This window comes from Hemitrygon akajei, chromosome 20 (assembly GCF_048418815.1).
Source record: "Hemitrygon akajei chromosome 20, sHemAka1.3, whole genome shotgun sequence".
Classification (NCBI taxonomy): Eukaryota; Metazoa; Chordata; class Chondrichthyes; order Myliobatiformes; family Dasyatidae; genus Hemitrygon; species Hemitrygon akajei.
In genome coordinates, this window is record NC_133143.1 from 12165886 (window position 1) to 12185044 (window position 19159).

At 38.0% G+C, this 19159-nt stretch overlaps 1 protein-coding gene across 1 annotated transcript in view; it reads left to right on the forward strand.

The window, feature by feature from the left end:
* Positions 1-19159, forward strand: part of LOC140713580 (dnaJ homolog subfamily C member 13-like) — a 180889-nt gene that overhangs the window by 154269 nt on the left and 7461 nt on the right. Inside the window, 6 exon segments of the mRNA XM_073023857.1 lie at positions 2064-2233; positions 3575-3617; positions 9749-9922; positions 11066-11245; positions 14724-14864; positions 18050-18193. Of these exon segments, the coding sequence (XP_072879958.1) occupies positions 2064-2233; positions 3575-3617; positions 9749-9922; positions 11066-11245; positions 14724-14864; positions 18050-18193 (852 nt within the window).

A 19159-nucleotide genomic window follows, 5' to 3' on the forward strand; every position in this document is an offset into this window, starting at 1 on the left:
GAACTGAAGTCTATGAACAGCATTCGAGCGTACGTGTCTTTTTTATCCAGGTGGGTTAGGGCCAGGTGGAGGGTGATGGCAATGGCATCGTCTGTTGAACAGTTGGGACGGTACGTGAACTGCAGGGGATCCAGTGAGGGGGGGTGCAACTCTGAAGGAGTTTGAAGCTGCATGGTTGAGATGGGAGAGACTGCACATGCACATGCAATAACTTTTGCCCGGGTGCTTCACTCTCTTTATGGGAGAGTGGAAAAGAGAAAGCTGCTGTTGGGGGGAGAAAGATCTCACATGAAGTCTGTTAGAGTTTTCCAGAAGACATGTGGGAGACTCTGAAATCAGCTGGAAGAAGGTTCTATAGTTGACAGAACTTGAGCAATTTTGTAAAGAAGAATGGGGAAAAATTGCAGTGTCCAGATGTACAAAGCTGATAGAGACCTATCCACACAGACTCAAGGCTGTAATTGCTACCAAAAGTGCATCTACTAAATACTGACTACTTATACAATCAATTATTTTGTGTTTTATATTTTTAATTAATTTAGATCACTCTGTAGAGATCTGTTTTACTTTGATTCGAGACTTTTTCTGTTAATCAATGTTAAAAAAGCCAAATTAAATCCACTGTGATTCAATGTTGTAAAATAATAAAACATGAAACTTCCAGGGTTGGGGGTGAATACTTTTTATAGGCACTGTATCTTCCCCTGGGTTTCCTCATACCAGATTTACAAATTGATTGGCTGCTTGAAATTGCCACTAAAATGTTGGTGAGTGGGAGAACTTGAGGCAGCTAATTAGAGAAAAATAGAATAAAAATGAGATTAACATATGATTGGGATGGTCATTGTGGAACTGGAGGACATAAAGGCCTATTTTGTCCTGTATTTACCTGACCTAAGTTCAAACACCATCTAAAGCAGGAGTTCCCAACCTGGGGTCTATCATCCCCTCAGTTAATGGTACAGGTCCATAGCATAAGTACAGTTGGGAATCCTGATCTAAAGGCTTTGGACCGAATTATTGAGTCCTGGCTTGTACAGCATAGAAATGGGCCTCTCACCCCAGTTTAGAGGAACAAAAGTTGAGTGGTTATTAAAAGGAGTCAATTACTTTAAGATACAATTTAAGGTTAATACAGATGAGTAGTTCAAATTTTGTAGGTGCTTTTTCTGCCAGTGAGGGGAAAAATCTTACTAGCTGAATTTATCAAAATGGTGTTAATATGCTTCAGATGTAGAATTTGATCTACAGATGTGCACTTATTAAAGGAATACAGCAGAAAACACTGTTTAACTCCCAATATTTCACTAGTTGTTTACCAATATCAGTATTGCAAATGGCATCATTTAGGAAAGATAAAATCGGTTGGGACTTAAATTTATCTCGTGGAAATACAGTAGCTGAGCACAGGGAGAGATGGGTATTGAAATTGAGATGGGTTACGATCACAGCAAGAAACTCAAAGCAAAAAAGATCAGCAATGCTTCAAAGCACTTCACTATATTAAAAGCTAAATATATTCGCGCGCGCACACAAGTTATTGACAAATTAGATTCAGCAAAGTGTGGTGCCATCAGCAAAGGAGGGTAGTGTGGATGTCAATGATTTGTGGGTTAATATGCATACAGTGGTAGGTGTAACCTGCCTCTTAATGCATTTATCTATGCATTTCCCTTTTATCCTGTTATGCTTATGTTTACCTAAGCATGTGAAGAGATCAGATTAATACTGAATAGGAAATTGATTAAGCCTCTTGGGAAACTATAGCTATAGTTGCCCATTTGCTGATGAAGTCAGAATAAATGACCATATCAAGCATGCATGTGATCTCCTCTAAAGCCTTGTATCCCATACTGTGTTTTCTTATCCTGATTTGCATTGGTGATCTTTGGAGTATTCTACAGTTTTCTTTGAAATGGCCTGCTGGCAGGCAAACTACTTCATGATACGATGTTGGGAGAGAATATATTGTGAAATTATCAATTTGGTGCTTGTCAGTTTAATGATTGAATTATTAAGCAGGCTCAAACTATGGCAATAATTCTGCTGTTATTTTAATTTAGGTGAGGATAACTTTGACCAAATTTCTTCCTGGCGTCTTCATGGATGCTATGAGGGACAATCCTGAAGCATCTGTGCACATATTTGAGGGGACTCATGAAAATCCAGAGCTGATATGGAATGACAACTCCAGGGAGAGAGTATCTGTAACTGTTCGAGAAATGATGCTTGAGTGCGTAAGCTAATAGTGACATTTCTAAAATTATCATATGATTCATTTTTATTCTCCTCTTTAATGGTAGATTTTATCATTAGACATTTAGCTTGTATGGAACAATGGAGACCAAGCAGAATAATTCACATAGCTTATAATTTCATTTTCAAAGCTGACTATAGGTTCACTATATATTGGTGCCATTCCAAATATTGTCTATAGTTTGGTAAAGTGTATATTCTGGAAAACTTTTAAATAACATTTTTAAATAAAAAAGGAAGCAGTGATCATCATAGTTACAGGAGTTGTCATTAAATAAAGTAGCTTATCTGTATTCCAGCTATTTACCCATAGTAAACCTTTTATCTCTAATCACATTTGGCATGCAAAATTCAAGTGCTTCAGCTTTTAAAATTTAAAATCAAGGTAACATGTTCCGCAAACGAGAAAATCTGCAGATGCTAGAAATCCAAACAACACAATCCAAGTAATTCATTACCCTGGATTTGCCCATCACTATAAAATGTTTTGGTTCGTCTACATTAAATTCCTTTCAAGTTCCAAAAACTCAATTTATACTTAATTCTAAAATCTGGGAAATTAAAGTAACTTGCATAGTTTCACAATGTCTCATTTTCGTCCCTCTAAATCTATACATGCTTCCAATTAACTAAATCAGTGATATGATACATGGTGTTGCTGTGTACTTCCTGGCAATATTTTGTGTAGTAAAAAAACTTCTCTTATGCTTTACTCCATTTAAAGCTTTGGTTAGTTTTCATGCCTGTTCTATTGTATAATGGGGACCTATGAGCAGCCTTTGCCAAACACTTAAAAGCTAATATTGTTAACAATGTTTAAAAGCTAACATTAACCTTCCTACTCTCGATGTTCTATGTTCCATCTCCCAGAATTATTATATGCTGATAAATTTAGTTGAGTGACATGTCAATAACTAATTCCACAACTTATTCTTTGGAGGTCACTCAACTATTTTCTTCTTATTCCTCATTTTCTAGATTAACATTTGTTCTCTTTTATCTAAATCATCTAGCAACAAATTTCTATTCAGTGTGGGAAAAGTTGACATGTAATATTGGTTTGTTACTTTGTAGATTTGTGCTGTCAGCACATTTTATACACAAAAAAATCAACAATGTCACATCAAGTATAAGATGGCTGTTGAGAAACTGAAGAATTTCAAGGGTAGGCAAGAGACAAAGAGTTCAATTGGTTAAAATTGGAACTGTATCCAAAGTTGGAGCATTTCATTTCCAAGAAAAGCCGCCTATTTGTAGATTTTAAAGTTCAGCTGAATTGGATAAGGCAATGAAACTGATATTTTAAACTTTGTTCCAGGCACTTCAAGCAGCAATGTGACAACCCAGATGTAAACTGGAAGGTAAGGAGAGAGTTGATAGAAATAATACAGATATTGAAGAGTCTTTGCTTTCTCCTATAATTTCAATTTCTAGTTTCAGTAATCACAAATCTACTAGATAATTGTTTTTAAAACCCATCTTTTTTGGTGGTGGTTGTTGAATTAGTAACTCAGTGCTCTAGCCTAGTACTCAAGAAACATGAGGCCAAATCCCACTGATACTATGAAAATTTAAATTCATTTAGTAATGTAACCTTTTTGTGATTATTTTGAATAACTTGCATTTTCCTTCTGAAATTGCTTAGCCAGCTACTCAGTTATGTACATTCCACATTAAGTGGCTATCCAGAGAAGATATTATCAGATTTGTATTGTACGTACTTTGTCAATAAGATGAATCTTTGAACCTTTAAAACAAAGGATAAAATAAAACTCTCATTGACTCCAGATCCATTGAAATCTCATAGTATAAAATCAGGCAATGACAAAGAATTTAACTAATTAACACATCCTTTTAGCTGATGAATATGTTCCTCTAGGTTGAACAGCTGAAAGTAGCAAGAAGACAATATAACTCCAAAAATTGATTTTTCTTTTATTTGACCAGATTGGATTTAGCCTTTCTTTTGTGAGCAGGATATAGTTGGTTCAAAATGCTGAAACCCAAAATAGAAACTGAAAACTCTGGAAAAACTCAAGATAAGGCAGCAACAGTTAAGAGAAAGTTTTTAAATGACTGTCTGTACTCACAATTTATCTCAGGAATTTGTCAACTGAACCATCAAGTATTGTCTTCACCTCAGAGGATGTCCTTTATTTTATTTTATGGCTTTGCCATTATATTAAATCAGGTAGTCAGAATGGTCTGGTAACTCAAAACTAAACATTTGAACATCATTAGGAGCACCGTAACTTCATGATTTGGCAGGACCTCACTCCGTTATAATCACACTAGGATTCAGTGTAATAAGACATGCCAGGACTCGTACACAACAACGTGATATCAACCTGATGAAGCTTCAATGCTTGCTTAAATGTATAGCAAGAAAGCTATACATGGCAAGCTCTGCAATTAGGAAACAGAGACATCAAGAATATCCACAACAGTAGGTTTAGACAGTGCTAAAAATGAACTTTTTTAGCAGCTCTGCTAATATTAAAAAAAAAAGTCATCTTGGTTTGCTCTTGAAATTCCCACCAACAGCAAGTCTTCTCGGATTCTGTCCACTTCATGTGATGATAGATGAAGGCACAAATGCAATGTTTTCTGGCCCCACTGGCAACGCCAACAGAGCTACTGAAGGCTTGTGCTCCAGAACTAACCACATTCCAGCCAAGTTGCTCCAATATATCTGCATCAATGGGATCTCTATGATAAAATGGAAAACTGCTTTGCCACATTCTGTTCAGAAAAATTATAAAATGAATCTAGATAATTACAGTCCAATCAGTGTTCTCTCAGCAAAGATGCAGTCCATTCAAAGGGATATTCCTTATGAACTGAGATGAGGAATTTCTTCAAACAGAGGGTGGTGAATCTGGAACTTGTTGCCACAGTGCTGTGGAGGCCAGGTCATTGAGTGTATTTGAAGTAGAGATTGATAGATCAGTTGGAAGGTTAATTATTACAGTAGAAAGATACGTTAATGGGACTTAGGGAAAGGAAATCTACCACAGTTGGATGGCAGAGTAGATTCCATGGGCCAAATCATCTTAAATGAGCAAGGAGGTCACTGACAGTTTTGACAAGCAACAGTTAACAATAACAAGTTCTGCAATAAAAAGTGCTAGAAATACTCAGTAGGTTGAGTAGCATCTGTAGAGAGAGAGCCATGTGGCTGTTTCAGGTCAATGATGATTCAACAGGTCAGCTGCACCTATTCTGGACTTTACCAGGACCACTTAACGCCACACAACCTTGGGATCAAGGAATCCTGGTGAAACCAATGTCAATGTATGTGAAGGGCGGGGGTTGGTGGTGGGGGTGAACTGCAGTTATGAATCGTAGCTTGCACAAAAGTGGTTCAATCAACCCAGCCCCAGGACCGTATTGCAAGAGTTTCTTAGGGTAGTGCTTTGGGTCTAACTACCTTCAGGTATTTGATCACATGGCTTTCCATTAAGGTCAGGAGTAGGTGTCCTTGTTAATGAGTTCATAATATTCAGTTTCATTCATGAACCAGTTACTACTTGCATGCAGCAGTAAATATGATGCTGCTGCAAGTATGTTGTTCATTGCACCTATCCATGAAAATGTGCAGATGACAATAAGCTTGAAACCTAGAAACGTAGAAAACTTACAACACAATACAGACCCTTCGGCCCGCAAAGTTGTGCCGAACATGTCCCTACCTTAGAAATTACTAGGCTTACCTATAGTCCTCTATTTTACTAAGCTCCATGTACCTATCTAAAAGTCTCTTAAAAGACCCTATCGTATCCGCCTCCACCACCGTTGCTGGCGGCTCATTCCACGCACTCAACACTCTCTGAGTAAAAAAAACTTACCCTTGACATCTCCTCTGTACCTACTCCCCAGCACCTTAAACCTGTGTCCTCTTGTGCCAACCATTTCAGCCCTGGGAAAAAGCCTCTGACTATCCACATAATCAATGCCTCTTATCCTCTTATACACCTCTATCAGGTCACCTGTCAACCTCCGTCGCTCCAAGGAGAAAAGGCCGAGTTCACTTAGCCTATTCTCATAAGGCATGCTCCCCAATCCAGGCAACATCCTTGTAAATCTCCTCTGCACCATTTCTATGGCTTCCACATCCTTCCTGTAGTGAGGCGACCAGATCTGAGCACAGTACTCCCAAGTGGGGTCTGACCAGGGTCCTATACAGTTGCAACATTACCTCTTGGCTCCTAAATTCAATTCCATGATTGATGAAGGCCAATACACCATACGCCTTCTTAACCACAGAGTCAACCTGCACAGCTGCTTTGAACGTCTTATGTACTCATAACCTCAAGATCTCTCTGATCCTCCACAATGCCAAGAGTCTTACCGTTAATACTATATTCTGCCATCATCTTTGACCTACCAAAATGAATCACCCTCACACTTATCTGGGTTGAACTCCATCTGCCAATTCTCAGCTCAGTTTTGCATCCTATCAATGTCCCGCTGTAACCTCTGACAGCCCTCCACACTATCCACAACACCTCCAACCTTTGTGTCATCAGCAAACTTACTAACCCATCCCTCCACTTCCTCATCCAGGTCAATTATAAAAATCATGAAGTGTAAGCGTCCCAGAACAGATCTCTGAGGCACCCCACTGGTGACCGACCTCCATGCAGAATATGACCTGTCTACAACCACTCTTTTCCTTCTGTGATCAAGCCAGTTCTGGATCCACAAAGCAATGTCCCCTTGGATCCCATGCCTCCTTACTTTCTCAATAAGCCTTGCATGGTGTACCTTATCAAATGCCTTGCTGAAATCCATATACACTACATCTACTGCTCTTCCTTCATCAATGTGTTTAGTAACGCTCTCAAAAAAATTCAATCAGGCTCATAAGGCATGACCTGCCCTTGACAAAGCCATGCTAACTACTCCTAATGATATTTTACCTCTCCAAATGTTCATAAATCCTGCCTCTCAGGATCTCTCCATCAACTTACCAACCACTGAGGTAAGACTCACTGGTCTGTAATTTCCTGGGCTATCTCTACTCCCTTTCTTGAATAACAGAACAACATTCTCAACCCTCCAATCCTCCGGAACCTCTCCCGTTCCCATTGATGATGCAAAGATCATCACCAGAGGCTCAGCAATTTCCTCCCTCGCCTCCCACAGTAGACTGGGGTACATCTCAACCGGTCCCGGTGACTTATCCAACTTGATGCTTTCCAAAAACTCCAGCACATCCTCTTTCTTAATATCTACATGCTCAAGCTTTCCAGTCTGCTGCAAGTCAGCACTATAATCATCAAGGTCCTTCTCCATAGTGAATACTGAAGTAAAGTATTTATTAAGTACCTCTGCTATTTCCTCCGGTTCCATATACACTTTCCCACTGTCACACTTAATAGGTCCTATTCTTTCACGTCTTATCCTCTTGCTCTTCACATCCTTGTAGAATGCCTTGGGGTTTTCCTTAATCCTGCCCGCCAAGAGCTTCTCATGGCCCCTTCTGGCTCTCCTAACTTTCTTTTTAAACTCCTTCCTATTAGCCTTATAATCTTCTAGATCTCTAACATTACCTAGCTCTCTGAACCTTCTGTAAGCTTTTCTTTTCTTGACTAGATTTATTACAGCCTTTGTACACCATGGTTCCTGTACCCTACCATAACTTCCCTGTCTCATTGGAACGTACCTATGCAGAACGCCACACAAATATCCCCTGAATATTTGCCAAATTTCTTCCGTACATTTCCCTGAGAACATCTGTTTCCTGTTTCAGCCTCCAACTTCCTGCCTGATAGTCTCATAATTCCCCTTACTCCAATTAAACGCTTTTCTAACTTGTCTGTTCCTATCTCTCTCCAATGCTATTGTAAAGGAGATAGAATTATGATCACTATCTCTAAAATGCTCTCCCACTGAGAGGTCTGACACCTGACCAGGTTCATTTTCCAGTACCAAATCAAGTACAGTCTCTCCTCTTGTAGGCTTATCTGCATACTGTGTCAAGAAACCTTCCTGAACACACCTAACAAATTCTACCCCATCTAAACCCCTCGCTCTAGGGAGATGCCAATCGATATTTGGGAAAGTAAAATGTCCCATCACGACAACTCTGTTATTATTACACCAAATAAATTCATAAAGGTGAACTAGAAAATATAACAGAAATTTAGAAATTCAGCTCTTAAAATACAGTTTTAATCAGATGACTAACATTTGTGAATGCAATGTCATGGTAATATGTAAATATTGAATTAGAAAGTCTTAAACAGTCTACATTGCTCATGCAACTCTACATATCGAGAGATCTACACTTTTTAGGGAGAAAGGTTTTTCAATGTATTGGCTACCTTCCCAACCATAACATGTAAATAAGTACTTTTTGTGGTTATATCACAAGGACATCAAGAGATGGTCAACAATTTCTTGAAAATGTGGATGAGTGCTGTCAGTACATTGGCTGGTTCTTTGGCATGGTGAAAGGGAAACCCTTTGATTAAATCAACATGAGTGAGTGTGCCATAGGAAACATAAATCTTTGCAGATGGGGCAATGTGGCAAAATTAACCCTCAATACTACAGGTGGAAGGGAAATAAACTGTGGTATAAGCATCCATCTATAACCATATAACAATCACAGCATGGAAACAGGCCATTCCGGCCCTCCTAGTCCGTGCCGAACTCTTAATCTCACCTAGTCCCACCTACCCGCACTCAGCCCATAACCCTCCACTCCTTTCCTGTCCATATACCTATCCAATTTTACCTTAAATGACACAACTGAACTGGCCTCTACTACTTCTACAGGAAGCTCATTCCACACAGCTATCACTCTCTGAGTAAAGAAATACCCCCTCGTGTTTCCCTTAAACTTTTGCCCCCTAACTCTCAAATCATGTCCTCTCGTTTGAATCTCCCCTACTCTCAATGGAAACAGCCTATTCACGTCAACTCTATCTATCCCTCTCAACATTTTAAATACCTCGATCAAATCCCCCCTCAACCTTCTATGCTCCAATGAATAGAGACCTAACTTGTTCAACCTTTCCCTGTAACTTAAGTGCTGAAACCCAGGTAACATCCTAGTAAATCGTCTCTGCACTCTCTCTAATTTATTGATATCTTTCCTATAATTCGGTGACCAGAACTGTACACAATTCTGGTACACAATACTTGTTTTGTTTTAAATCCTACACTTTGTTTTCTGATGACAAGATTATTTATTTCATCAAATGAAAGCTTTTGGCATTCAGTTGTATTTGCCATGACAAGAACCAATAATGAAACTGGGGAAAAAACCAAGACCTATATTTCAGTAACAAATTTAGGGTAATTGTGTCATGCAACTTCTCTTTGCATGATATTAAAAGTAATTCCAAACTTAGAGGATTGAAGGTGAACAAACTACAAAGCTGATTTGTTAACTGTAGGTTAGAGTATCGTTTGTTGTAACTGTTAGTCTGTAAAGGAATACTTCTGTTTAGATAACACTAATGATTTCTGTGCTCTCCAGCTGCCTGAGGACTTTGCAGTTGTGTATGGTGAATCTGGAGATGAATTGTCAGTCGGAGGAGTCTTCTTGAGGATCTTTATTGCACAGCCAGGCTGGGTTCTTCGCAAACCTCGGGAATTTCTTGTTGCATTGCTAGAGAAATTCACTGAACTTCTGGAATCAAATAATCCTCATGTAAGCCTAATGTGTTTTATGTTAAAGGATGCATGAATATGTAGAAAAACTTAACTATTTATAGTTGTAAATTTGATTGCAACTTTTAAATCTATAGTAATTACTTCCATATGAAATGATTAACTGCACCACCCAGTACAAGGTATATATACTTACAGATGACTGTCCCACATTGGTAATATAATTAACTTGGACATTTGCAGTAAGGTGCAAAACATAACATAAACAATAGATCGATAGATACTTTATTCATCCCCATGGGGAAATTCAACATTTTTTCCAATGTCCCATACACTTATTGTAGCAAAACTAATTATATACAATACTTAAAATACATACATAAAATAAAATACTTAAAATAAAATACATTGAATGGTAACTTAAGCTCAGTCCTAACCCCGGCACTTAACATATCTTACCCCTGGCGGGTAACAAACTTAATGAGAAATGAATATCATTCTTGGTACGTCAGTAACCATGAAGTTTGATATGACCATTCTTTCCAAATGAGAGAACAGAAAGCAATCAGTTACTGCAGATTCACAAAATTTTGAGTAGCACCAGGTTAATGTCATAAGATATGCAAATACCTAGACTTCTAGAAGATTTTGAATTTGTGTTAAACTTAGATTGTTGGTTATATCACTCTTGAAGCACAGTGCATAGAATGTGATGGTACAACTATTGGGACATACTGAATAATCAGATGCCTATATTTTTTTCTTTTTGTTATAGTATAAAGCTATGTGTGTGATTTTATTACTGTTTTCAAAAATGGAGAGGTTTAATAGAACAGGCATGCAGACAATGCTCCATGTTATGAGGAGCACAAAATAAGAGAAAATAAAACATAGCAGCAAATGTCCTGTAGGGAGTTCAGGAGATTTTTTAAACTTGAGTAGAGAAAATGTATGACTCAATTACATGGAGTTTTTAAGATGATTCAGATTGGCATAAGGGAGAAAGAAATTGAAGATTATATTGTTATGATGAAAGGAGTCCCCAGTACTTGAATTCATCTAACTGTTATTTTGTTCTGTTATTTTACTTGTATAGATTTCTCTCCATAGGTTTAATTTATAAACTGATGGGAAATAAAATCTGCATCTTGCACACTTATAATTGGTTGTCTTTTCTGCACAGGGTGAAACTTTAGAAATGGTTACCACTGCAGCAGTCTGCCTCTTTTATTCACAGCCTCAACTGGCAGACCAGGTACCTCCATTAGGCCACCTTCCTAAAGTTATTAACGCTTTGAACCACAAAAATAATGCCATTCCCAAGTCATCAATCCGGCTCATTCATGCTCTTTCTGACAATGAGGTAAAGTTTTATTTTATTCCAGTGTGAAATAGCAGTTTTGATTTCTTATTGTACAGTTTTTAATTTTTACTGTTTTTATAATTGACGTCAGAGTTAAAATCTTCATTGCATTTGTTTGATTTGCTTTTTTCCCCATTCCTGTGACTTGTACTTATTCATTTTCACATGACTAGCTATGTTTTAGGTTAGTTCCTAATATTTTCTGCCGTCATGCTGCTATAGATTACCTCCATCAAGACCATCTGTCCCATGATTTGAACTTTCAAGCTTTTTTTCCAGTATGTTGTGTATTGAACACAAGGTTACTCACCCCAAAATACATAGGGCAGGGCTCATAGCAAAAAAATCCTCCCACTTCTATAATGATGTTTACATCAATGCAAATGGTGAACTGTCTGTGGTCAAAGGCATTTCATAATGTTATGCGATTACTTGAAAAAGAAAACTGGTGAAGATAATCAGCTGAATAAAATGTCGGAATTTGAGTATTTATCTAAGTAATGTTTCTTAAGAAATATGGTGAGCTTGTTGATACAACACAAAGTTGAGTTCAGTTTTACTGTAATGAATCACCTCATCTCATTTAATTGCCCTTCCTGTTTGTTCAGATTTGGACAGATGTTTCAAAAGTCAGTCTGTCAAATGCAGGTAATTTGCTGAACAATTTTCTGTGGCACTTACAATCTATAAACAGCTATTGAATGAAGGTGACAACCAGTGAGAATTGATAAAAAGATTGGATTGATAATTTAATTTTTAATTACATTTCACTTGTTTCTACCAAGTAATTTAATCCGAGGTACTTTCTTCATAACCATGTTACTTGAAGCTTGCACCAAGTCAATTTAAAAACATCCTACATCAAGAAGTATCCTGATAAGAGAGAAATCTAATCTCTAAGTTTAGCTTGCCCTAGATCTCTTTCAAACTGCCCTAGGTAGAGTGATTAGCTGGGCCTTTCCTCTGCTCCGTTTGTATCATAAGCTCGTGCCTGCTCATGGAGATGACAAATCTGCTTGCATCTTGTATATTAAAAGGAACAAAATAGAAATAGCTGGAAATGCTCATCAGACTTCTCAATGTCTAATGAGAGAGTTAATGTTTTGTGTTGGTGTGTGAAGATTATTGACCTGAATCTTTGAGACAAAAGACTCCAAGTGCTGGTATCTGGAGGAACCCAACATCTGTGGAGGGAAATGGATAGTCGATGTTCCAGGTCAATACCCTTCATCTGGACTTGAATTTTTAATTCTGTACATCCCTTCATAATGTTGTCTGACTTGGAAAATTTGACCACATTTTCCAAATTTCAGCATCTGCAGATTTTTTATTAAAATTAATCTGCAAGACTTGTTTAGTTGCTAGTATCTATTCCCTCTAACCATAAAATTTATAATTAACAATTTTTATCAACTTATTGACATAGTTGGAGACCCTGATTCTGTTTATTCAGCAACTGTTGCAATCCTGTGTCTCTGTAAGCTGTGTTCCCCTTGATTTTTCATTTTGGTTTGTAAACATGGCTCCTCTGATCATTCCTCTTTGCTATTGTTACATTAGACTCTATAAAGCAATGCTTTGCTATTGCTGGCTTATTTTACTGTGCCCAAACTTTAAGGAAACAATGGACAATAAGTTGGTGTAATAAGGTGAAAGTTACCTTTAATAATATAATTTTTTTTAAAAACCTACAGCTGTTGAAAATCTGAAAGGAAGGTCAGCAGCCATTTCCTTGAATATCCTGCTCAAACATTTTAATGATCTTGGTAGCTTTGCAAATTTTAAAGCTATTTTCCTATTTTACAATTTGTTCTATTTGTGTTCACTTTTCTGCATTTGTAACTGGCAATAATACTGCGATTACTGTGCACTTCTATAAACCTTTTTGGTTTTGTGCAAGAGTTATTCTGCACTATAATCTGTACAGCTCCTGTATTGTTTAACTTTGACCACCTTTTCACATTTATTTCCATTAATAGTGCCCAGTTTACTGTGAAAGATTCCTTCAATAATCCCTTTGGTCAGATTTCCCAGAGTTTGAATTACTCATAACATACCATCTCATCTTTAACCCCAATATTTGATTTTGAATAATACTGTTGCAGCCATTTTAAATGGTCGTTCTCTTAGCATGAGAATGATGACTAATTTTGGCATTTGACTTGGCATTAAATCTAATATTGCCTTTTCCCTGGGCTCTGGAACACTATTTCTGTAAATTGAATTGAGTACACCTGAAATTTGGGACTTGAGCAGTTTTTGTCCCTTAGTTTGTGGTAAAATCAGTCTTCTGTTATCACATTTTTATAAATTAGCTTAACTGATCTCAGTATTTATTCATCCAACCACAGGTCTACAGACAATATTTAGCAACATCTTCCCCAGTAGAAATTGTTTAGGTTACATGGCATGTCTGCTCACTCTTGCCAATAGGTTCTTAATATTGTAATAGAATTTTTATCAATGCTACTACTCATTCTTCAATTTCCTATTTTTGATGAAAATATTTTCTGGGATTTTTGCCATTCATTTACAGTCAGTTTGTAGGTAAGACTTGCTGATCTTAAGAATAAGGTTTCAAATTCGCTATTTCGATTCTGTTATGTACTTTTATTGGTCACAGACCCCATTGTTTCACCCTGTTCAGTCCCTGGACATTTTGTCCAATATTCTGCATTTTTTTTGTTCCTTTTTTCCTGGATCTATAAGTATTGGTACTGTCTTCAACTCTTAGAATTTATCCGACTTCTTTCCTTGCCTCTTTAAGCTGAATCTTCTCTCCCCCCCCCCCCCCCCCCTTTGTTTGACTCTGTTTGGAAATCTCTTTCCACTCATCCATTGAATTGATTTATTTTTAATTTCTTCAGCTGCATCTGACCTGGTCCAGCTCAGGTCTTTGTAGTTGAAGAGATGATTTTCCCTCTAGCAGGTTTCCTTTCTCACACTAATCCTTGACTATATGTGTTCTTCCCTTACTAACTTGTCATGCTATTCATCTATGACTCGGATTTGATTTTAGCCTCTGAACTCATTCCTAGCAGCAACTTTGTACCTGTGATTCCACGCCGGAATTATCATTGGTTCTTCTCCTTTTCCAAACTCCCTTATAAATTTTAACTTGACACCAGATGTTAAACATACTTCGGTGATCTTCATGCAGAGATCAGCTTCCCTTTGTTGAATCTCTGTTGTCTTTCTGTATGTCACCCAACATAGTGAATTGTGCCTTCTGGGTAAGATTCCGCAATGTGATGGCATTAATGGCAGAAAGGAAGAGCTTAATTACTGGGCAGTCCCTAATTACACTCGGAAATTAGTACTGAGTATTTATCACCAGCATTGTCAGACTACACTCATAGAATTTAATGTGTAGATTATGCCAATTAACAGCTGTTTAGCAAAGCTTCCACAAAATATTTTTCTGACTCCTATTAAGTGAACTGTTTCTCAGCTTAATAAGACTAACTTCTTGTTTAAGTTTTGTGTCCGTGCCATGGCTGTACTGGAAACCATTGGGCCTTTGATGAATGGAATGAAGGTTCGATCAGATATGATAGGTCTTGCTTCTGAATCTCTGAATCGAATGTTCCAGAAGGAGCAGACTGACTTGGTGGCTCAGGTGGGTATCCTTCAATAATTTAATGAATCTGAATTGCCTTCAGTTGTTAGGAGGGAATGTTCTTACTTTTGTAAAAATGGGGTATATCCGTAGTGCTGAGAAAATTGGCAGCACAGAGTGGGAATGCTCACTATAATCACATTATGCTCTGTGATGGGGCTGGAGGATGGGATATGAGAGTGGTAAATGTTACAATCTTTAATATACAATATCACAGATGACTAATTATAAGCTCTTTAGTTATATTTATGGCAGGCAAATGTTTATGCAAGGGGAGAAAAAGATTATTCAAAATTATTCAAGACAAATCAGGTTTGACAGAACTTATTAAAAAGTTGTGACTGTTATAAGTGCAGAAGCAGGAGTAAAGCATTTGACACCTTGTGCCTGTCCACCATTCAATGAGATTTAGAATGATTCTTAAGTAGAGAATGCCAAAGATTCACAACCTTGTGGGTGAAGGAATTGTCTTTATCCTGAATGGCCAATTCCAAATTTTAAGTGATCTCTAGTTCTGGACACCTGAGCTAGGGAAACGTAATCTCTTTACCTCCACCCTTATGCACTTTATAGGAATTTTGTGATTCAATAAATCATCGGCTTTTCAACTCCCAACTGTTCCCCGCCTGCATCTCTAGTATCAATCTGAACTTGTACTTGCTGCATCGCTTGTGTATCCGTTCTTAGGTCCAGTATTCCAGCTGTGTTCTTACTGTGACTTTGTATAATTATAGGGAAACTTTCGTGTACTGAAATTTTCTTGCAATAAAAGTCAATATTTTGTTTACCCGCATGTTAATTTGCAATCATTGATATCAAACTGCTTTACAATTTCAGCCCAAGTGGAAGACCTCATTTTTCCCTATGTTTCATTAGCAATGTCCTTGCCCAGTCATTTAGCGTGGATGGGGGTAGTAGCTACAGTGAGTGGGAAGACGAGTATACAGCTGGAAAAGTGACAAAACCAGTAAGGCCAATGGTTTGAACAGAATTTTAAGTTGTGGTCATTTAAGTAGAGTCATTGAAAGTCATTGGGAACAAGGAAGAATAATGAGACACTGTAAACTTCAACAGCTTTTGCATTCGAATGTTTTTCTCCTTCCCTTTGACCCCATTTCTCCCATCAACCCTATCCCCTGCTGACTTCCACCATCCGTTCCAGTCACCCCTCATTGGTACTGAAAAATTGTCGACATCAGTTTCCACATAGAATTGGAATAATACAGCATGAAACCAGGCCCTTCAGCCCAACTTGTCCATGCTGACCAATTCCTTACTGCTTTGTTCAATTCAAAGCTGAGCCCTCCATTGAATGGTAAAGGAATTGCTCAGCATCCTCCTGAACAAATCCTACAAATATTGATAAATGTTAGCTTTCCACTGTGGTCACCACACTGAAGGATGTAATGGGTGTGTGGATATTTACAACAATGTGGACAGAATGGCTACTGTGGAAATGGTATTCTTTGGAATAAGGGAAATAAGAGCAGTACAAAATGAGCAGTCTTGTCTACAGGGCCCCACAATGAATTCTGAGCCCAATATGATGAACTTTTCTTCTGCCACTAACCAGTCTTTGCTCAGACAGTGGATCTTCCTTAATTGAGGCTTCCCTCTATTATTTTCACTTTCATCCAATAGTACAGGAGCAGCATGGCTAGTGCAATGCTCTACAGCACCAGCTGTTAGATCAGGGCTTACTGTCTGTAAGGATTTTGTTAAAACCCAAGCAATGACAGTGTCCCAACCAATGTCCTTTGGTTTCCTCCCACATTCCAGCGAGATACAGGTTAAGGTTAGTAAATTATGTGCATATTAAGTTGGTGCCAGAAGGATGGCAACACTTGTGGGCTACCCTCAGCATGTTATTAACACAAATGACACACTTCACTGATTGTTTCAATGTATTTGTAACAAAAAGCTAATCTCTCCAATCTTTCCTGTATCTCTGCTTTTGTCTTCTTTTCCCAACTGGAATGTATAACGTTCTGATCCTCAGTCCACCCAACTGGTGTCCATGTTCAGTAGATCACAATTTCCACCTTTAATGCCACCACTGGACACGTCATATTTCAGCATTCCCAAAGGTGCACTCCCTTTGATTCCCTGATCCTCTCTTTCACCTCAGTCATTACTCTTCTCACAACTCCCATGCAACTGCAGCTGATGGAAACACCTATCTTTTTATCTTGCCCCTTCCCACCATCTGGTGATATAAGCAGCCCTTTCAGGAAAGGTAGTACTCTATCCCAGTGAAGCCCAATGTAAGCTTTTCACACATACAGGCAACTCATCACAAGACTATTCCATCTACTGTATGTGCTGTATAAAATTTTACAATACCAGATAACACTCACTTTGTTTATATTGGAACTAGTCATTTCTGTTGTCAGGTTATCCATCAGTGATATTAACACTTGTTTATCTCCTTTCACACATTGCACATTGTCCAATGCACAAAGATTTCCAGCTTTTTCTTTTTGAGTTCAAGATTTGACAGCAGCTCTGACTCGTATTTTGCAGCTGTAAAGTTCCTTTCTCTCTAACCGACCTCTGTAAATCTTGGTCTTGTCCAGTTGTCTCTCTCTCTCCAACCTGACACTAACTGGTTTCTTCTCCCAGTTTTTAGTCTGACCTGAAACATTAGCTGTTTTGCTTTCCACAAATGCTGCCTGACCTGAATATTTCCAACATCTTCTGTTTATATTTCCAAAATGTTGTGAAGGCCTGATGTGAGATGAGATGTAGTCAGATATAAAGTGCTAAAGTCAAGGGTACAAGCTGAGCATGGTGTGATGAAAAGCTGGCAGTAGGACTCACTGGTGGGAGCAGGTCCTTCTTAGCAGCTGACCTTGGGTAGGGCAGAAACAGGTAATATTGGAAAGTTAGAAGTGCATGTGTTGATGTGGAAGGATGGAAGTGGAATATTCACCATATCCAACAGCCCCTTGAATCTCTGAGCTCTATTAAGGTTTGAGCTTTTCTTATTAAATGCTATTTCAATACCTAGTTTAGTGCTCTTAGGTATAAATATTAAGATTTTACAGTTGTAACTTCACTCCTTAGCAGGATGGTTAACTCAGTCACCAACCCAGTTTTAATAGACTTGTAGGAATATTGCATTTAGAATTCTTCGGTAACATTGACTTGGAAATTAGAACATTTTCTTTTTTTTCCCCTCCAAGGGTCTGAAGATGGAGTTGGTGCCGTATCTTTTGCAGCTGCTGGAAGGAATAGGTCTTGAGAGTGTTGAAAACCCGGCTGCTACTAAAGCTCAGATTGTAAATGCACTTAAATCAATGACACGGAGTTTGCAGTATGGTGAACAGGTAAGATTTGTTCATTTTCATTCTAAGTTCCCCAGATGAAAAATCCAGAGAATTTGTGAAGCCTCATTGCTCATCTAAATACTTGGATACCTGGTAACCCACGTCAAGCAAATAAATTGGCAGAGAATGAGAAAGTGCCAAAGGGGAAGAAAAGTTTCTCTTTCCCAAATCTTGACATCTTATTTGTATATGCTACATCCCAAACAAATGAATTGGATGCTTGGCCAGAATGGTTTGCTGAAACCATTGGAATGATATAGTATGCCAGTATAAGGCTGAAGGTACTTTACATTAAAGGACCCACTGCTTTGCCTAGTGTGGGCAGTAATTTGCAAGAACTGTGCAAAATCACGTCTGATTTGCTGCAACATTTTATGCTCACGTTTTCAGTATTACTTATTTAGTTTTTTATTTGCCCAGTTTGTCTTTTGCATATTGGTTGTTTGTCAATCTTTGTGTGTAATTTTTCATTAATTCTATTGTATAGTATTTATTTGTTCTACTATGAATGCCTGCAGGAAAATGCATCTCAAGGTGACATGTACTTATTTTGATGATAAATTTATTGTGAACTTTGCTTTGTACCTTATAAATTGATTTTGTTTTGTTCTGTGATGAACATTTGTGGTCAAAGGTGGTTTCCCAATTACAGCTCACCAAGTGAATTCTACTCGGGGTTAATCTTGGATTGTATAGAGCTTAGTGATAACTTACGTAGTGTAAATAGATCGGAGAGGGACACCATCACTGTAATCTGATTTTACATTGCTCTTTTGTGTCAGAATCAGAATCAGGTTTATTATCACTGGCATGTGATGTGAAATTTGTTAACTTAGCAGCAGCAGCTCAATGCAATACATAATATAGAAGAGGAAAAAAATAAATAAGTCAATTACAGTATCCTTCCTTCCTTCCTTGTTGCCCTTAACTCCTGGTGGAGTCGTCAGGGTGCCATCATGACAAGCT